The sequence below is a fragment of the Syngnathus scovelli genome, chromosome 11, assembly GCF_024217435.2.
Source record: "Syngnathus scovelli strain Florida chromosome 11, RoL_Ssco_1.2, whole genome shotgun sequence".
Taxonomy (NCBI): Eukaryota; Metazoa; Chordata; class Actinopteri; order Syngnathiformes; family Syngnathidae; genus Syngnathus; species Syngnathus scovelli.
Genome location: NC_090857.1, coordinates 6,524,802 through 6,546,179, shown reverse-complemented (window position 1 = coordinate 6,546,179; position 21,378 = coordinate 6,524,802). Strand labels below are relative to the sequence as shown.

General features: G+C 42.8%; 2 protein-coding genes across 10 annotated transcripts in view; both read left to right on the top strand.

Annotated features, from left to right (window-relative positions):
• Nucleotides 1–1,320: 1,320 nt before the first annotated feature.
• On the top strand, nt 1,321–8,853 carry pfkfb4a (6-phosphofructo-2-kinase/fructose-2,6-biphosphatase 4a). Of its 4 annotated transcripts, none has more exons than XM_049734622.2 (14): nt 1,321–1,541; nt 4,192–4,308; nt 4,395–4,491; nt 4,568–4,634; nt 4,716–4,790; nt 4,913–4,969; nt 5,057–5,178; nt 5,295–5,502; nt 5,611–5,757; nt 5,839–5,943; nt 6,092–6,221; nt 6,466–6,528; nt 6,613–6,677; nt 8,209–8,853. In XM_049734622.2, exons 1-14 carry the CDS (start codon nt 1,487–1,489, stop codon nt 8,266–8,268), a joined length of 1,368 nt encoding a protein of 455 aa, XP_049590579.1. In that variant the 5' UTR covers nt 1,321–1,486; the 3' UTR covers nt 8,269–8,853. The 4 variants fall into 4 exon arrangements, with proteins under 4 accessions (XP_049590579.1, XP_049590581.1, XP_049590578.1 ...); XM_049734624.2 differs by lacking the exon at nt 8,209–8,853 and adding an exon at nt 7,254–7,896 and having other exon boundaries at nt 1,322–1,541; XM_049734621.2 differs by lacking the exon at nt 1,321–1,541 and adding an exon at nt 3,213–3,479.
• A 4,054-nt stretch (nt 8,854–12,907) lies between these two features.
• The window catches only part of magi1b (membrane associated guanylate kinase, WW and PDZ domain containing 1b), a 62,048-nt gene continuing 53,577 nt past the window's right edge, over nt 12,908–21,378 (top strand). For 5 of the 6 annotated variants that reach the window (XM_049734616.2, XM_049734614.2, XM_049734615.2 and 2 more), the window contains exon 1: nt 12,909–13,684. In XM_049734616.2, the coding sequence (XP_049590573.1) occupies nt 13,387–13,684 (298 nt within the window). In that variant the 5' untranslated portion in view covers nt 12,909–13,386. Of the gene's footprint in view, nt 13,685–21,378 lie in introns of all 6 variants that reach the window. The other variant, XM_049734617.2, reaches the window with a different exon arrangement.

The following is a 21,378-nucleotide window of genomic DNA, read 5'->3' as shown; positions in this document are numbered from 1 at the left end:
TAAGTGCAGAACTGTCGTGTTTATGTGGAATTCTACAGAGTGTTGCGAATGATTTGTTTTGTCAGCGGAGTGCATCATTGTTTTTCCCCCACTATTACTCAGACATTTTGTGAGGACCAGACAGGGCGGTCATTACAACATACTCTACATGTGTAACATCAACAGGAAGAACACATCCTTCACAGGTGTGTGGCTTGTAATATTCCACTGAACTCCTAAGGGTCGTCATGGCGATCGGACAGATGGACGGACAGACGGTTGTCAACCCATTCAAATAAACATTCAGAAACAGGTATCATTCGGTCCCAATATCAGGTTTTGAAAGTTCTACCCTCCTAAAACTATCTATTCTTGTGTTTCTGCTGGTGCTTTTTTGGAATGGCTCAGAGAAGCTTGATGGACTTATGACTGAGTCATCCATAGTATGACAACGACGCACGACTATTTAACTGGCTTCCTGGTGGCGCTGCCGTTTTTGGTAAGAATGAGAATGTTAAAAAAAAAAAAAAAAAGGGCTTTGTTTTTGACTGCGATAAGCCACAGTGAGACTGGTCTGACTAGTGTGTGTGTCTGTGTGGGTGGGGTGAGCTGCCTGAGGAATGGGTGTGATGCAAATTGGAGAGAAGGATATTACGTGCGGTGTGAGAGGAGGGCAGTGGGACATGTTGGCCTTTCTGGAGGAATGTGTTTAGGTCGAGTGCCAGTTGACCCCTGAGTGTGTCAAATCTTTGGTATAAGCTTAGCGCTGTGTATTTTCTCCACTAGCTACTCTGATTTGTCCTTTCCTCGATATGCCAGATGCACATTCTGGGAGTTGATTTATGAGGTAGAGGTGGGGCTATGTCACAAGCGAGTCGTCAGTGAAGTTCATGACCGTGACATGTGACGATGGGTATCCAAAATAGAAGATGAACCTGTTTCAGTTTTGACCTTAATTGAAACATCTAATATTATTGACTGAATGCTTGATGTTTCCGATTGTTTACAAACAGTTGTCTCAATATAAGTGAATGGAAGAGGTTAGATCCATGCACTACTTTGCTCTTTGTCCTCGGTAGTAAGTAAACGTGTCACCAATGAGGAAAAACTGCACTAAAGTTGAGAACTGATAACTAACAATATTCTTTGTGTGTGCGTGTGTGTGTGCATGCATATTACACAGTTTTCTGCAGTGTACATACGGGAGCTATATTTGACGGTATGTAACTTTCATGGGAACTTGTCAGCCCTAGTGGGGACACTTCCTTGGAGCCTGAGGGAGGGTGTGTGTGTGTGTATTGTGCACGTATGCATGATGCGTGTATTGTGGGAGGGTGCAAAGGGGGGCAGGTACTTCTACCTAATTCCGTCCAGTTTTGTAGGAAGGTTCTGGCTTCACACACTCACTGAGTGTGTATCAGTGTGTATGTGTGTGTGAGCGTGTGTTCCCAGTAATAAGCATCCGTGCGGCGCTTGGCTCGGGACTCCATCCGTAGATTGACGGTCCATGATGAGAGGCTGTTCCGGCCGATCCAAGCTACCACAGAACCAAGGCAGAGCGGGTAAGAAGGACTCCGCTTCTCGTTGTTGTCTTGGGCTGTAATTCTGCGTCTTAGTGAGAGGCAGAGGCGCGCGAGGGAGACGTAAACAGGAGTGGACGTGCTGTCTCTGGGCTGGCGCTGTCATCGAGACCTTTACCCTACATAACAACAACAATCTCCCAACGCTGCCTTTCGCGTTGCGCACGCACGCACTGTTTTGCTAAATGCTTTATATTTAAACACAAACAGTTGACAATGCGTGTTGTAGTCGTTGAAATGCAAGCATATCATCACTCGATTGCTTATTTTGATGTTCGCCTTGCTGATGCAGAGCTTCTCGCTCATTCTGGTGGCTCGTTGTTGCGTAGCTTTACAGCATCGTAGGGTACATGTAGCCTGCTATGTAACATAACGTGGGGATGCATGTGTGGCTATCGGCTGTTTTCATTCCCAGTAAGAACTGGAGACACTGGTTGGTTCCGTTCATTGAGTCAGTCAGTACAGCTTGGGCTAAAAGCTGTTAGCTGCTGGAAGGAAGGAGAGTCCGATATAGGGAACCCCGATTTACGACTGCGGAGTTGCGCTCAAACAGCGGAAGCTAATCTAAATTTGTACGTAAGGACCTGACTTACAATAAACTATGCCAATGCAATAGGATGGTAGGACAGTATGTTTATAAAAAACAAATGAAACCCGTACGACTTTAACTGAGCGTGCTGCCTGACTTATTTGTCGCGCAGGGAAGTATTCTTGCGCTGCTGCGCAAACTAGTTCATTGCGCGCCGTCACAACAATTAGTTATAGTTGATTCGTATTATAATGAATGGCTAACACAATCAATGTGTTGCTTGAATGTAGAAACTATATTTTGTAAATTTGAGTTATAAGACTAATATTGTGTCGCTATTGTTTTTCCACAATAAAAACAGTATGTCTCGTTTATATGTACTGAATATTTACAGTATAGAGGAAGCTATATAAATTATCTGCTAAGATGGGCAAAAGTGGCGTGCTGACACACATTTGAGTTAATTGAAAGCACGTCATATGTAGGTCACATACCCTGTTGCTCCGCCGTTTCAAGTTTAATATAATCAGGCAATTAAAGCATATGAACAAAGTGAGGCGCTTGTTATCAGAACCACTATAAAAAACAATAACACTTTATTGTCACAGTAAAGATCCAGTAGGGTATGTAAATCAAAGTGAAAAATATGAAATACTTAACGTAAACAATGAATGTGGCTTTTTTTAATGGCTTGTCGACTTGCAATGTGTCATACAGAAAGGTAGATAAATCAAAATAGTGATGGGACTTTGGCCCGAGTTATTTCTGGGTAATTGATTCACCGACATCGTTCATGATATAATTGTCACCAACATGGGTAGAGTAGAATTATAGTATGTAATCTAATATTTTGTCGAGTTTTGTTATAGTTTTGTATTTGTTATAATATGCGTTATATGCGTGCACGGCTGTATCTTCACCCCCGTTTAAATGCCGTTTTTGTGATATACTGTAAAAGCATGAGATAATAATTTTCTTTATTTGTTTATTTCGGCAAGTACTTTTTTTTTATTCGCGTGGTCGTCATCCTCCGTGTCGCTATGACGTGATTACGGTAAAACAGCAAAAATATGGCTGCGCGTGTAGTGTGGTCATTACAACTACGAGGCGACAATGCACGTGACGTAACATAGCGCGATCGAGTGGGAGGCTGAGAAGGAGACTGGAGGCTGCATCCTCGTTGACGATCACCATGAAACCCCGGTCACCTTCGGAGCAGCATCACGGGAAAAGACCCCGTGTCCCTCCTGCAGCAGCCTCCACGTCGCCGCAAGACGCAATGGAGGACGCGCCTCTGCCGAACCCGCGAGAACTCACCCAAAACCCCCTCAAAAAAATTTGGATGCCGTGCAAAAATGGCCTTCCCGAGAGGCACATTTCTCAAAGGAAGGGTGTGTATAGCGACGGCGTGTCTCTGACGTGTTGTTATTCTTTCTCTCTTGAAGAATGCAACTCGTTTGCAGAAATTGTTTGCGTTTATCGCAGTGCGCTAAACCAGTCGAGCCTGCTTTGATCCCGTGGTGCTGCTAGCTTAAACCTGCTAGCTGCTAATGCGATCCTCCAGCGCCTCACGTCACACTTCAGAGTGGTCGAGCAGAAAGGAGACGTGACGTCAGGGATCCGAGCGAAGCACCCGCTGTTGAGAAACACAATACTACATTTTGTATGCGGCGTGTGATTGTGTGTGTGATGCGGGCTACAATTGCCTCGGTTAACGCCGTGCCAAGCAAGCCACGAGATGCTTATTCGTGCTAAGACGTGCACGGCGATCCTCGGTTTACGACGGAGGTACGAGCTACGCGACGCAACGCCTTTGAACAATTTAATCATGTTGTGCATTGTACGTATAAACTATCTTGATCTTGTGCTAGTGTTGAAGCAATGCAATGATGGCAGACTTCAAAACTGAGATGGCATTTGGCTGCTCTGCCCTCTGACCCAGTCATCTGTGCAAACATTGACCCAGTTAGGCAACGAATTGTTCTTGATGTGCTCACTTTTTGTTTTGTTTCACAACGCCTGGCGCCGTTCTTCACACGGTTAAGATGATCCGATGTAAATTAAGGATAGTTCTTTACCGCTGCTATTTGTCTTCCTTTGCAGTCTGCATGACAAACTGTCCTACCCTGATTGTGACGGTGGGCCTTCCTGCTAGAGGGAAGACCTACATCTCCAAGAAGCTCACCCGCTATCTCAACTGGATAGGGGTTCCCACAAGAGGTACACTTTTTTTTGCTAAATATTACTTAAGGCAGACTTCCTTGGGAGCAATGCTAAATTTGATTATCATCAATCATCTTCTCCAGAGTTCAATGTAGGACAGTACAGGAGAGAGTGTGTGAAGATCTACAAGTCCTTTGAGTTCTTCCGTCCAGACAATGAAGAAGGGTTAAAGATCAGAAGGTAAGAGTTTCTAATTGTTCTCAAACACTTTGAAGTCTTCCATGCGTGCCAGTGGGCTTACGTGTCAACTTTGCAGGCAATGCGCTTCGGCAGCTTTAAATGATGTGCGAGAGTACCTCACAGAAGAAGGAGGCCAAGTTGCGGTATGTCGGGTTCAGCGATTGCATGCTGCTCAGTTCGCTGTGCAACCTTCATGGTTGGTTCTCTTTTTTTGTGGGCCGCAGGTTTTTGATGCCACAAACACCACCAGGGAAAGAAGGGAAACCATCATTGAGTTTGCAGAGCAGAATGGCTTCAAGGTAAAATAGAATAAGGCTGTTTTAATAACAACGTTTACATGTTCAGTAAATAGACAAGCTATTCAAATATATGCTGCTCCATCTTGCAAAGGATAAAGTTGTGTGCATGCTTTTATCTTCAGGTGTTCTTTGTGGAGTCCGTGTGTGAAGACCCAGATGTAATCCAGGAGAACATTGTGGTGAGCATGTAGATTTGTAATGCAGATGACATCAGGACCATCAGATGTTGTTCCTCATTTTTACTTTTTTTTTTTTTTTTTTTTTAGCAAGTGAAGCTGGGCAGCCCCGACTACACTAACTGCAACACTGAGGAGGCGGTTGAAGACTTTATGAAGAGGATTAAGTGTTATGAAAATTCTTATGAGACATTAGATGAGGTCTTGGACAGGTACTTTTTTTTATTCTTTCAAATTTGCACTTAGACACAACAGTGTGCTGCCGCCTTGTGGTGTAAAACAGAATCGCTCCCCAAATAAATACAATTCTCAATGCTCTCCATTTTAGAGAACTCTCCTACATCAAAATCATGGATGTGGGTCAGCGATATTTGGTCAACCGGGTGTTGGACCACATCCAGAGTCGAATCGTCTACTACCTCATGAACATCCACATTACACCTCGCTCCATCTACCTGTGTCGTCATGGAGAGAGTGAGCTCAATGTCAAGGGTTGCATCGGAGGCGACTCGGGCCTCACGCCCAGAGGCAAAGAGGTACGCAAGATGCAGTCGCCAAATTGTGGCATTGGTATGCATGATAGGTGAAGGCAAAGTCTGCCACTGTCCTCTACACATGCGTCAGCTTTGTTCTCCTCTTTGCAGTTTGCCAAGAAGCTAGGCCAGTTCATTGAGGCTCAGGGCATCAGTGATCTGAAGGTGTGGACCAGTCAAATGAAGAGAACCATCCAGACGGCAGAAGCTCTCAGTGTGCCCTACGAACAGTGGAAGGTCCTCAACGAGATTGACGCTGTGAGTCTTTGAGCTCAAGTGGTTCTCCTCCATCCTTTCCTGTTTCCATCAAAGTGTCAATCTGTGTGTGCGTCACTTCAGGGTGTGTGTGAGGAGATGATGTATGAGGAGATTCAAGATAATTACCCTCTGGAGTTTGCACTGCGGGACCAGGACAAGTACCGCTACCGCTACCCTAAGGGAGAGGTCAGTCAAGTTATTCAAGATCATTGACAAACAATATACCCATGGGTGTAGACGTGAAGTGAAACTGAACTTCATGCGCTCCATCGGTATCCAGAGTGGTGGTAGACATTTACAACTGACACCAACTTTGCATTCTTGTTATAACTAGTCTTATGAGGACTTGGTGCAGCGGCTGGAGCCGGTCATCATGGAGCTGGAGAGGCAGGAGAACGTGCTGGTCATCTGTCACCAGGCCGTCATGCGCTGCCTACTGGCTTACTTTCTGGACAAGACGGCAGGTGAGTCTGGGAGATGGAACCGCTTGATGGCGTCTTGAAGAAAGGTGTCACTGTTAATCTGTAGACTACAGTGACACCCCCCCCCCCCCCCTCCAGTCCTTGGGGGTGTGGGGGGTGTTGGAACCAACCAATTGTGGAAACCCGCCATTAATTCACTCGTCCCATCTGAAATATATATATTCTTTAAAAAAAAAAAAAAAATAGTCAAGGTGTTCCAATTGTGTTTGTGTCTCCATCCATACAGAGGAACTGCCCTACCTGAAGTGCCCGCTGCACACCGTGTTGAAGCTCACGCCAGTGGCCTACGGTAGGACGCCTTTGTTGCCTCAAGTGTGCACAATGTGGAACCGTGACCAGCACTGGTCTGACACTGCCATCCTTCTGCCATCAGGCTGCAAAGTGGAGTCCATCGGCCTCAACGTCGAAGCTGTCACCACGCACAGAGAGAAACCAGAGGTGAGCACAATCTCTCTATTGCATGCGCACACACACACATCAGCGGACCCACATGAAGTGCTGAGACCGGACAGAACCGGATTGCTTCGGTGGCTTCAGGCGCTGAACATTATGCTACAACATGATTAGTTCTCAACACTGAAACATAACTTCCCCCTCTTATTATTTGCACATGCGTCACAATACAAACAATGAATACAAAATTGTCTGTTTTAAGAGCAATGCAAACAAAGCCGGTGTGAAAAACATGACTTCCAAAAAAAATTACAACCTGACCTAATGAAATTTGATAGCAGAAAGTGAACATGAGAAATTGGACTATTTAAAATTGCACACAATAAACCCCTAAATACAATGTCGGTCCTCTTTATAGCTTAAAAAGGAAAGAAAGGGAGTCGGACCCTAACGGCCCGCCGCTGATAAAAATATTTGTCGAATAAGGTGATGTCATGCCTTGCTAAACTGACAACTGTAACAGTTTGAACTGTTATGGCAAATATCCTCCTGATGTTTGCCCACGTTGTTTTGATCCCTCCCCGTTTGTGTGTGTGTGCTTTTCCCCCCCTCGTGGAACAGAACGTAGAAGTGTCACGGATGTCACAGGAGGCTCTGCTAACAGTGCCGGCTCACCAATGAGGCACTGCCCCCCACCCCCTTGGCCTCCTTTAGGCCTCATTGCACACCTCACTGTAACCCTTCCGCTGCACACTGCACCTGCCAACCTCTTTGCTCTCCAACTTTTTCTCATCCTATTCCCGTCCAACGTCGTCTGCGCTTCCTGCACTTGTGTGTCCATTAGTGGTAGCTGACTGGAATCCAGTTAATTCTTGATTATTTCGAATAATATTACACGGACCTCGTGTCATGTGCATTCTCCCTTTTTTGGAGAGTAAACGGTTGTAGTGGACATGAGGCTCCGAAATGTGAAGTAACAAGACTAATACGTCGTCAGATGAAGTTTTTGTGTGCTTTGTTTTCCCTCATGACCGAACTGATGTAACCGTGGTGATTTTTTTACACATATTTTTTGCAATATTGCACAATTTTTGTTTCTTATCAAAATGTATAGAATGTCTCATCTCATTCGTACTCGACAAAAAATCCTGGAAGTCGGAACTACAGTATGTTATTTGACAATGTGACTCCACAATGTGACACTGACTCCAATAAAGAAGCGGTTTCTGTTAATTGTTTTGAAATAAACTTTCACTCAGCATCACTCCAAGTCCGCTCTCGTCAATCATTTCTCGACACTACATTTGGTGACACGATATGATTTCGAACTACTTTTACAGATTTGATATTAGTTCTATCATTAATATGCAAATGTCAAAGTGCTGCCAACCTGAATTGAATACTCAACATTTTAATACTGTCAAATTTTAAGACGGAAAAATTCCCAAGTGGACAAAATCACTCAAGCCACTGAAGTAGAACCTGAAACACTTTAATGCAAACATCCAACAAGTTCCTCTCAATTTCAGCCGACATGTCCATAAGAGCTCTGACACTGATGCGTTGCTCTTTCCAGAACGTGAACGTCCATCGAACAACAGAGGACGCCCTGCAGACCGTCCCTGCTCACTTCTGACGCCAATGTGTGCGGCCCTCCGGCGAGCCTCGTGTTTCCCGCAAGGTGCCCCTTCGTTGCTTTTCCTGTGTCATGCACTTCCTGTTCACGCGGGTGACTTCCAGGCTGAAGTGCCTCCTCCAATGCAAAAGCACACCTCTGTAGCTCTAAGGTACCATTTGAAGGAGTTCATCTCATTTGACATTTTGCACTGTCCTCATAATTTGCTCCAGCGTGGTATCCGTGTGTCCTTAAGATTGTACTTTAACGCAGTAGAGTTTATTAAGTATTCTATTTTTTTTAATTAGCACTATGGGTTCCATCCATCCAAAGATCAATTTGCTTTATATTTGAATCACTTAAATGTGCAATCTTTGTTTTTGTGATCGTGTCCTCAATGTTTAATATGCTATTTGAAGGTTCCTAACCCAATGTACCTGGTATTATAAAATATTTTAGGTATATGAAGCGCTTATTCACTGTACAGAAATGACCTCGGTTGTTTCCACTAACTTGGCTTTTATGTCTCACTTCAAGCAGATGTACTGCCTTTATAGTAGAGAGTGAATTCTGATTCTGTGAAGAGTGTGTGTGTGTGTGTGTGTGTGTGTGTGTGTGTGTGTGTGTGTGTGTGTGTGTGTGTGTGTGTGTGTGTGTGTGGAAAAAAAATAGAGATCACGTCAGGTCGTGGTGGTGACTCCGTTGAAATACAATAAAGATGTTATTTTTACACCATGACCAATGTTACTGGTACTTCTCTACCCATTACTGTAATTCCAGCCACTCCCCTTGAATTGTATCATTTAACTCCATAGCTCGACTAATATTTATTCGTATTGGGCGTTGGGACCAGACGGCTGTTTCCGCATCATAAATCTTTTAATTTGTATCCGTGCAAGTGTATTTCCACACCCATGGATATTCCACCAAATTATTTCTATACTTAAGATTTAAGACTTAATTGACTTGGGTTTCTCCTGTGCTTTGTTCATCATGGCCACAAGAGGGCCCCTGTCACTGTCAGTAATTTAATGCACATATTAAATTTAAATTAATATTTTTTAAATTGATTGAATACCTGTGATACATTTTTCAAATCTTTATGCAATTATTTTTTAAATTTGGCAAGTATTTTGTATTTTATGTATAATATAATAAATTAATGCAACAAATTAATTTACAAAATCATTTCAATCAACCTACTTTACTAAGAACAAGAACAGAACCCATTGATCAAGTTTATCTGTCTAGTGGTCAAAATTAGTTTGCAGGGGCAAAGTTCACTGGGTCAAAAAAATATGCTGCTGAAGCACGAGATCCGACTTACTATGTACTCTAAGTGTGCTTTGGTTACACATGCAAACACAACCATCCTATGTTGACTGACGGAAAACACCCTTTGTATACGTACAGTAGCAGTCAAGTCAAGTCGGTTTCACATTCAGTTCAGTGAGAAATGCAGCTCAACCAGGCAATGTTTATTATTCATCAAACTGTGATACAGGTGGTAAAAACAAGTTTAACCGGTTTCCTTAAAACTCGATGGTGGTGCGGCGACCAAATCAAGACATTTGACGTTTCCTTTTAAACTACAGACAGAATGTTAAGTTTTACTACGTTAAGGCAATTCCGAAAGACTACTGTCCTATCCGTCATTAAAGTAATGAAAGCACCAAATATGTGCAGCTTCTGGAGCCAGTCCATGTTTTATTGCTGGAATAGTTGCCAGGTCTGCAAACGTGATTGTAAGCAATAAAAACTTGCACATCATGCGAATAATTTACTCCTGGATAGTGATGCCTACTACTGAACCACGTTTTGCTACACTACAATAGTGGAAATCTCACCGAAAAAAGCCCCCATGTCATATGACAACCCACTCTCATAATCTGATGGCCTATTTGGGTTCATCGTTAATCTTACTGAGTTTTACAGCGGTGCTTTGGTTCAAAGAAGGATTTCTCACTCTTTCTCCCACTTTCTGTCAATCTATGCTCGCTCTCTCATTCTCTCTAATGCTTACAATGGAGAAGGCATTATCTGGCCACAGAGGTAAAGAAGATTAAAGTGAAATTTAAAGCCAAAAAAAAAAAATTCTGTGCATTTACAGGGCCAATTGTTAAGTGATGAGCAAATAAATGATGGGTCAGTGACTTCTACAAGTCTCACTTGAATCCAGCAAGAGGGGGGAGGGGGTTTAGGTTGAGTCGCGGTATAGTGCTTCGGGAATAAGAGCATTGCGTGGTTTGACTTATTTATGAATGATGCCAATGCGGCTTTACAGATGTGCGAAATGGTGCATCAGAGGACAGTCACGCTACTTTGAGCACGCGGTCATGTGGGGCTTAAACGCAACGCTTGACTACACGGACGGCAAGTTTAATCATTAGAGACATCAAAAAGCACATTCTGTCTAGATTTTAAGAAAATCTGTATGTGCTCTACATTATTTTTCCTTATTAGGGTCACAGGTGAGCTCAAGTTTACCCAAGCTGATTATGGGCGAGAGGTGGGTTACACTGCCAACTGCAGTTTTATAACCACAACCCACCGCAGGGCAGAGGTCACAATCCACTGTACCAAGTTTTGGAAAGGAAAAGTATGCAGGCCATCTGTAAAACAGTGGCCAGGGGAGGGAGGGGCCACAAAGTGATGAAAGTAGGCTCTGCCCACCCCTGGACACCTTGTAGCTCCGCCCCTGGTTTTACACTGCTGTGACGACTGTGTGGTTTGGGCTTGGGTTGCTCTCTTTTAATTTTATTGTTACTTTGTTTGTGGCTTCACTGCTTTCTGGTTTGTGTACTTATAAAAAGACATCCACATGAGCAACATTAATCAAATCTTCTGTTTTCACTGGCCAAAGGGGAAGGAAACGATGAATGGACAGTTTTAAAATAATCATTCAAGAATTCCTCATTACTTAATCGGCGGAAGGGCTGAATCTGGCAGTCTGAAAGCTCGCGTGCACCATGCTGGGATTTTATATGCTCATTTTGCAGATACAGTATTTCGCTTGTAAATCTAGTTTACAATATCCCATATCGCGCGGAAGACCTTTCGTATGTGAAGCATGCAATTTACTGCCGAAGGTTAATTCACACAGATTCGGCACAGATGTCTAAGGGTGAAATTCATGAATGCATGCATGAAAGGAGGCGATGGCGTGACACTGACTTGCAGTGAAACAGCAAATGCCAGGAAGAATATGTTGACATATCTGGACTGATGGATGAAGTACAGGAAGAACGTTGGAGCCAGTGCCTTGTGTCGATCCAATTTGGGTGATATTTGTGACTGCAAGTTGGCACAGAAGCTTTTGTGTCGTGCACCGTTCTGTAGTTCTTCTGCTTGATGTATTTTTCATCAGTGAAGAACCATGTGAGTGCTGTTTTACTCAATCGTCTCCTGCAGAAGAACAAGGGGCTTCATAATTTATCATACTCGCGTCTTGGGTTGTGCGCAAAGTCTCTAATTATTATAGTTTATTTGATCATTCGTTGCTTTAAAGGGCTACTTTGTCCCTCAAATATGATCACAAAGGCTGAGTTGGTAATGATTAAAGATAAGATTGTAACACTTAGTATTTCTATAAATTCTGGCCCATGTTCTTCTGCCCCAGGAGACCAAGAGTGCTTTCACTGGTATTTTTAGATTTGGGAAAAGCTCATCTGAGGCTCCCTAGGTGAGAAGTTTCGCCATTTGATTTCAATTCAGCCCATCTTGTCTTCCACTCGTTTTCTCTCACGCCTTCCTCGCAGGTGAGGTGTCGCTCTTTGGATGAGGGGGCGTGGTCGCCGGGCAATCGCTTGCGTGCATGCAAAGTCAATTTGGGGTCCTCAATTAATGTCAAGGCTTGATTTTAATTTATCTTCATGTAGATTAGCTATTCTATTCATATTTTTTCCTCGGCTCATTAAGAAAATATTATTCCAAGGGAACAACAGGCAGCGTTGCGACAGACATACGTAGGCAGCTTCCGTTCTAAAATAAAAAATGCACTTCAACTTGTCCAACCTGAAATGCAGCAATCTTGTTGAGTAGCACCACAGTGAGTGTAACTGAGGACCACTGAGTTCTCAACAGATTATGTAAAATATTAATAATGGAGAAGTTCCTTGTGAAATATCACTTCATTGATATTGACCATGGCATTCATAAGTACCGTGGCAGGGTGTCAATTAAAACTATTATGTGTTTATTGTAACTTTCATTGGCTTGCACTTACGACTAAACTCTGCCAGCCACACATGCGCATTTGTATTGACGCTGCCTTCAAGTCCTCCCAATAGTGTGCGTCAAATCAAAATAATTTTGAATGAACAATTGAAATCTCACGTGTATGCAAGTGTCAAGAGTCATTGTTCATGTAATTGATATTTAATTCAATGCTGCTTTTAAAGTCTTCTAAAATTTAAACTCACATTTCACATACCGCAATTCTTTAAGTCGACGCAAGTCAGATAGTGTAGCTGGCGCAGTTCCTGACAGGCGGATTTAAAGTGATCACTAACAGTTTCTCCACAATTAATGGATATTAATGCATTTAACGCAAATAATGTTATTTATTTATAACGAATATATTTTCACGCGACTCGTCCCACGAGTATTTCCGACGCGCATACCTCAAATACAATATTTCCCACAGCACTTGAATGTAGCACAAGCACAGCACATCCCTGGTGCGTCGCTTATGAGGAGCTCCGAGTCAGAAGCAGAACAAGCGTCGTACCTGGTCAAACCAGCCCTGAGCCCGGGACCAAGGAGCCAACGATCGGGAAAGGATAACGGCGAATACTTCTTGCAAAAGTGAAGAAAAGACAATTAGAAGTGAGTCCAGGCGTCAGTGGGGTAATTGGGAAGTGGGACGGTAGTTCATGCAATCTTATTATGGCCCGTTCAAATAAGGACTAAATCTAAAGACATGCTGAAGATCGAAGACTATCCACAGCGTGAGAAGTAATTTCCAAGGGAACGGGAATGGCTTGATTCAACGCTGCGTGCAATACTACTGTCAGAGGCGCTCATGTTTCTGTGGAAGCGACACAAAGTTTGCTGCGCTTCACTTGGAAATAAAGCCACTTTTCTTTTGGTGACTATTTGAACACACCCTAGCGGCATCGTCCGTGCCGCCGTCCCAACATGTCCAACACTGCGTTGAGGAAGAACCACTGGACCTCCCGGCTCAACGAGTGTTCCGTGTCCAAAGATGTCCACGGGGGCTTGAACGTCCCACTGCGCGGCGGTGCGGAGAACGGAGAGTTTGCGTTTATCGGGCAACTCAAGCCGAATCAAGTGCTTTACAACAGTGGACGATTAAATGACGGAGAGCTTCTTTTGGAGGTGGAGAACCTTCCCATCTCAGGATTACCCCTGTATGACGTGCATACCCTCATCAAGAACTGCCAAGGTTCCGTCAGGTTAAAAACTGTCAGGCCAGGTAAGCTGTCACCGACACACGTGAAAGCCACCAAGTTGCTCATGTTATTGAAATGCGTAAGAATTGCACATTTTTCATGGATTTACAGATGCGTAACTAGTCGTTTGGCTTTGACGCCGACCCATGCATGTTTATCTAAATGCATTTAATCAAGTGCTGGACAAAAGGTGACTCGGCCACTTCTGCTATTGTGATTTACAATTTCGCGACACTTTACGTTGCCTGGCAGACAAGGCAAAGCTGGTTCACTCAATCAAAAGCACGACACATTATTTTTATAAACGAAACAGATAAAAACATTATTAGGAAAAGCAAACAAGAACATAAGGTATTTATCCTAGTTGCATAACTTATGTTCAACTCTGTCCAGGGAATACTCTCACAAAGATTTTGAAAATTGTTTATCATCAACTGAAAAGTGGTAATTTGATACAACTCAATTGTTTCCTGAGCCAAATAAGGTCCTTCTAGAGGGCTGTCATCCACAAGTCAACCATTGCAGTGTTTTTAATAGCAAAAGTGATCAAAAATGACAATTGAATCGCACCCAGAGTGCAATAATTTTGAAAATCGAATAATCGATTCCAGACAAATAGAAAATTTGTCAATGGTTTTCACGTTGCCTTTTTATTTGCACCTTACTACTTTTGATTAAGGGGAGAAATGAATACATGCATATCTTTTTAAGTTCATTTAGCATGCTCAGAGAAAGTGTTGGGCCTGTGGATTATTTTGGTTGTTTGATAGACTGACATTTTTTTTTATTACAAGAATAGGTAACAGCAGACTAGTGTGGCTGGTCTGTCTCGTTCATGGTCATCTTGACCCGGCAGGGCCCAGTTGGTTTGACACTGAGCCACTCTGACAGCTTCCTAGTGAAGCATGGCAAACTGCTGAAGGGACGAGCGGGATTCCATTCGGAATTATGCTAACTTCATGTGGTGACAGTAAAAAGAGCTACAGGATGAGTTTTTGAATTTGCGAACGACCATGTGTGAAAAAGAACATCAAACATTATAAATCTATACATGTATGATAGAAAACAGTTGCCTCAATGTAACAATGAAAAGTCAGGTAAACAAAGCATGTTTTTCTACCCCCAACTCTTTTCAACAAATTATTATTTTTTTCCCATTCTTTCTTTCTTTCTTTCTTTTGGGGTGGTTACACAACAGTGTCACACTACATGTAGTGATTCAGTAACCGCACCTCCTACACACGTTGTACTTGAATTACTAGCAAAAGAGTCTTGGAGGGACAAATTGATCAAAACAGCTCTGCTTGATGGAGATGGTGCTCAATTGAACAATAATTTACAGTCTTTGTGCGTTCTGACTTCTCAGGAGTATTCCTCACTCAATGATTTGGAAAAGAGCCAGCACAGTATCTGTAATAAAACTGAATTGTTATGTATTGAAAAGTATTACACAAATCTCTGAGGCAGTTAAATTAAGAACAAGCAAAAACATACTTTTCCACTTCTTGCCAGCTCCGAGTTGCATCTTTTCTCCGGCCCATCTGGGAATGTCGGGTGTCTCTGCCATACGACGACATCACGTGATCTCATTCCATTTGGAAGCTTTTAATAATTCACGCTGTCTGGGAATTTCCTTCCCTAATCGCTTTTAATTGGGAAAATATGCTTGACTATGAAGGCCATCTGTAAAATCAGGTTGACCTAATTTTACCCACAACTTGTGCCAGTTTCTCACTTTAATCAAGTGAGATGCGAAGAGGGAATACGTCTGCGGCGGCACCCTACAATTCGGGAAGCTCTGCGCTCGCTGACTGCCAAGTGTGTTCCGATTGTGTCAATTTTACTGTCTATTGATCCTACAAGGCTATTTAATAGGATTATGTAATCATGCTACTCTGGCATACAAAGTAGCTGATAATAACTATGTGCATCATCACCAAAATCTGACAGGTGTAACCACACTTTTTGAGCCATCTTCATTTAACAACAACCAAAGGTTGATCCCAGACTGGTTTTGATTTCCAAAGATGGCGTGATGATGTGTCACACCCCATCAGTCATAAACTTGTTGAGGACTCAATTATGCATCTTTTTCAAATTGTGGCTTGCTAATTAGACAGCCTCAGGATGATTCCATTAGTGCTCTTTCGTGTGTGCATTCGTGCCATTGTTCATGACAGAGTTTGATTGTGGAAGTGCTTATTTCCTTTTCTCGCAGGCGGACACCATTTCTTTCCCTCAACAATTCTTCCGCCTTTGTATCCTCTGACCGCGGTTCAAGGACTCCTATTTCCTTATCCCAAGCTTGGCTTAAGCAAAGATCGCTGGCTTTAATTTCCCCACGTGTGATTTTATTTTTTTTCTCTCATATATGAGCATGTGGACAGGAGTGAGAAATGTAAGATGTGTTAAGTATAAGCGCCTTACCTAGCTCAGGGTGAAATTGTCGTGGCTTCATTTTAAGCTCTCCATTGAAACCTAGCAAACCTTCCAGCTATGTTCTTTGACTAATATGCTGCGCATTTTTGTAAGACTTACATTTGCAAAGCTGCTGTTTGCTGAAGAATTGACTTTCTTTTGCTAATTAGCTCAATTAGAGGCGACTGTATTGTGCGAGAGGATGAGTTGGTCATGCATGGTACTTCCACGCAATGTCAGAGGCGGAGAATGCCAAACTAATTTGCCATGGTGAGAATAAAACTACTGAGATGACTTCCTGGAAACTGCTTTTGTGTGTTGCCCTTAAAATCTATTTCATAATTGCAACCTTTTAGACCAGCAAGCTGTATTTTGACATAGTAAATAGTTTGTTTATTTAAAAAAACTCATGGGGTGAAAAAGTCAAGTCTCCCAATCTCATCTTTGAAACACTTGGGTTAATTAGAGTCATGAGCTTCAACATGAGTTGGACAAATCTATCCCAGGGGACAGCTCTAAATTCCGATTATTCCTCTGGATTCTCTGTTGCGTAATCTCACAGCTCTCACAGGTGCAAGATTTCAATCCCGAAACTCATGACAAATGATCTACTCGTATATCATGAGTCATGAAAACGTATGCGGACACCAAACACTTTATGGAGACATTTAAAAAGGAATTTGCATTTGAAGCGGCAGGCGGATGCTTCACAACCTCCTCTTATTGTCCACCGTCACATGGGTTGAGCATTCCTGTGTTCTTTGTACCGTGTCCAGGAATGGGATCATACGGGTCTGCTCTCGTTTGAAATGTGTGCATGGCAGCCAGGCTAATGTGACCAAGAATTTGTGTTAGCTCAGCTACTGGGGAAAAAAACAATACGCTGATGCTTTCATGGGGCTTGGCGAGAAATGCTTTGATTTTGTAATATCGATGGGAAATTTCCCTTTTCCATACACCCAGAAAAATGTCAAGTGTCACGTTGTAATGGTTCTGCTTGACGGTGAACAGCACCATGTGTAATGCATCTTTCTGTGGGTGGCTGGGAAAGGGAGACTTTGTTAGCTCAGGAGTAAAATAAATAAGTCGAGAAAGATCTGAAGTAGGGAAGACAGACAGGTCCACATATGTTATATATCAGCAAGGGGAACTTGATAAAGTCTCTAAATAATCTGTTACTGTAATCTGAATTTCAAAAATGTAACAAATAGAATTCCTTATTGGGACTTTGACTGCTGAATTCACGCAGAACTATCACCAGAGACATTTTCATCTTTCTGACGGTTCTCTCTGATTTTCAAATGTAGGCTGCAGAGGTTGACATTTTAGGTCAGTGCCGAGTTTCAGAACACCCCTCATTACCTGCCCAGGCATAGGTGCCCATAGGTGCAGGCAGCCTAACCACCAACATCAAACTGTCAGCCATTACTACGATTGAAATACTCCCCGTTATTATTTCAGAAGCATTCGCTTGAAATAAGCGTCAGGTTATACCTACGCAGCGTGCGTAAAGCGTGACAGCTTAGTGATCGAATTTTAATTAGATGAGCAGCGTCTAATTTGCCAAGACAGGAAAAGGATGGCGTCTTAATTGAGTCTTGATTAGGAGGTCACTGGTAGCCATCTTGTCTCTGTTCTAGTGGTGTCGCAAAGTGGCATTTTGTTGATATAATAATAATGATATAATTTATTAATACTATAGCACATTTCACAATGGTTGCAGCATAACAAAGTGCTTTAAATATATGTATTTTAAAATAGTACAATGCATAATTTGACTCAAACATAAATATGGCCAATCAAACAAACATTTGTCGTGGTCGAGATACAGTTTGAATAAAATAATTTCACTTTCTAATATTTTTTAATTCAGGCTCCTGTTTTTAAAATGTTTTGCTGTTGAAAAATCTCTTGTGTAAGCTGCTTTAGGTTGGTTATTTGTTTCAGTTCAGACACATAGCTGCTCTGCCGCCATCGTTGCTTGCTCTTGCTTTTACAGACAATATTAAGTGACAGCTGCAACAAAAGTGGTGTCGACTAAATGGGGGGGGGGGGATGTGTGTCACCGCTTGCCGTGGCCACCATGACAAGTCCAGTCTGATACCCAAATGGAAACGGTGCCAAGCACTATTATGACTTGTCACATAGCTACTAGTACTCATCATCATCCCCCCACCGTCTCTTCATTAATCGGGAGCACATTGACCGACCGAAGCGGGTCTTCATGTGAAGCCGCTAATATCCACACAAATGACGTCTCTGGTCTTCAACTTAAGTAGCCACAAAGGTAGCGTGCAAGAGCACAAGCTCAGGCACATGCATGAAAAAGTGACCCCCCCCCCCCTCCCTTGCTCGCCACTGTTCAGGAATGCACTGTTTACACAGCCGGCACCATCCTACGTCAGTATTTTACTGTTTAAGGTGTCTGCCGGGTGTCACTGACATCTATTATGCTTTCAAGCAACCGTTGCCGTTTTGCCAGTGGATCTAAAGATGTGGAAAAAAAACAATCCCATTTTAAAGTTTGAATATTTTCTCTGATTGACTTTTAGTGAGTCTGGAATGATGTCATAGTGACACAGTCTATACTTCCCCACTTGACATGATTTGGAGATAAGAGCTGTTTTCATACATCTGCCATTTGTGTTCCTTGCGATAGCTTATCAAAAGGGACTGGGCTCGGAATGCTGATGGCGGCGGAGACTCGTCTCATATCTTTCCTGCTAGAATTGAATCTCTTGTGATGTCAAAGCAATGTGCTCCATCAGTACACAAGAAATGTAAAAATAAATCACTTTTCTCTCTATATCGTAGATACCTGAGATGTATGGCTTCAATCTACTTAACAGCCTTCTGTTTTCAAATCAAGATGTGTCGCCATGTCCTCAAGCCCGACGAGGCGTCGAGACTCATAAATTGGAGAAGAAATCAAATTAGGTTGTTGGGTTTTCAGGCATAGGGATGCACTGTTTCTTCTCAGGGGCACTTGATTTGTATTCATCTTGATGGTGATAGCTTTATAAGAATATGGCTGGAGCTGGCTTGGTGTGTGCTTGCGTGCTGAGTCACCGTGCGTGTGGTAGTCCTACTCTCTGTCACAGCCGCTCTGGGGATTAACCAGCGCATGACAGGACTGTCTGCCGGTGTTTCCTCACAAGTGGAGAAAAGTGGATTTTGGGGGAGGATAGGTTTATTGGGTGTTGAATTGTGTTGCCCCCCCCTCCCACCCCGCCTCGAACAATGCTATCAGAGACAACAGCTGGAAAACAAGTGTAGAGGTGATAAGACGAGTCGGGTCAAGCATTGTCGTTTTACCAAGCCTCGTGCTTTTTTTTTTTTTCTCTCTCCTAAGGGCATTTTTTTTTTTTTTTTTTTAAATCCCCCTCCCCTAATTCCTGCTTTGCTTCCTCAAACCATTGTGTTGCCTTTCTACACTGAGGTACTCCTGGTATTTCCTGCATGGTAGGGCGGAGGTTTTTCACACAGTTGGGACATGGTGCTTTTGAACACATTTGGATTTATCCGGCGGGTGTGTTTCAAGATCAACATCATGTGATGTCTTACGAAATCGTGACTCTTTACATCACAGCCGTCATTCTTGAGCTGTTTGTGTTTGGTTAATTATACAAGGAGTGAGTGATTCAGTGGCACTAACAAAATGCCTCTCGTTTTCACAACTTCAAATCACTTCTGGCACCACGGTGTCCCAAAACGATACATTGTCTGTCAAAGATGAGTTGTAGCTTAGACTGTACCCAAGTGTTGTTGTGAGGCAGCAAAGGAGGATTGCAGACATACATTCACACACAAATTCACACTGTCACAGAGGGGTGAGTTGACCCCACTGTGCCTTCACAGGAGTGAAGTCAGTGACCCACTTGGATGTCCCTTTGGAAGACACTGTTGGAATCCTAGTCAAGCAATCTGGGTTGTTCTTTTTGTTTTAGAGACAGTTAGCATTCAGGTGTTGTTTACCCAACACTGGACCAAGTAAATTTTGAGGAAAATTGGCAATTTGGTTCTTTGTTTGCACATTTCTACTACATGTAAAAAAAAAAAAAAAAAAAAAGGTTGTAGCCTCCATTAAATTTTTTTGTTATTTACAGTGAATAACATTAAGATTTATTCAGCTTGTTTCTTTGTTACGTTTGCTGAGTAGCCAAGTCTCCAATCGTCTTGTCTGTTTGGTTAAAGTGTTCTATATTTCCCCATGTGGAAAAGCCAGTCTGGCAGGTTAGGATGAAACTACAGCATACTTGTGCTGCACCTGTCAGCGGAAGCTACAAGCAATGTAGAAGGAAACTGCCGCCACCCAACAAAAAAAAAAAAAATCTTCGGTGCTCCACAACATGATTTATATTATCATGGCAATCCCTAATCTGGAGATTAGACTCCACACATGTAGTAGATATCTTCCCTACCCTGGTTCTAAAACTTGATTTATACATGTGGCAATAGGATCAAGTGTGTGCAAACATGTCCCCGACTGGTGTCAGGTGACATTTTAGTTTCCATGACAACAAGGCCTTAAATCCACAGGCGCCGGTCATCTCTAAGGACTTGGCCGATAACGAAATAAAATCTTCCGGGATGCGTGCACACTCCCATGTGCATGACGTTGGGAATCCGTAGATAAACATTGGTGGCCAAAGCAGAAGCTTTCAGTCCCGTGATGTTGCAGCCAGATAACTTTGTTTAGTTGTGTGAGTATGGACAGACCACATTCCTTTGCACAGACGGAGAGGTACAACAGACTTGTTGTCCACATCTGCTTAGAGTGGAGTGTCACTTTGATGCGAGAGTGAGTGACAAATGGAGACTTTGTAGAATTCAGGAACGCGTCAACGTAACAAATGTTTCCAATAAGCGCAAAGACATAACAGTGAGGGTAACATTCTTTGACTGCTCGCGATACCACCAATGTTTTGATTACAAAACACACCAAATGCTCCAAGTAGTACTTTTAGTTTCAAATAAAATAGTTGAATAATTCAAGAGGGATCCAAACAAATTATGTCATATCTTTGCTCTCCATTGTCAAAGAAAGCTTTGTTTAATTTAGTTAATCTTTACCCCAACCGTTGGCTGGCCTGGTGTGTGTGCTGTACATGTGGTGAGTTATGGCCTCCTGCAATAGCTGTGTGCCCCCTAGGGGGCGCACCCCACATTTGACCATAAAGTGTCTTGCTGCACAATACATACACACGATTGCCATTGGACTGACAATGAGGTGAAATAGAGCCGAGCGTATAAGATGAGATGGTTTTTAGCCGGAGTTAGACCGCACGTTCGAAACAAA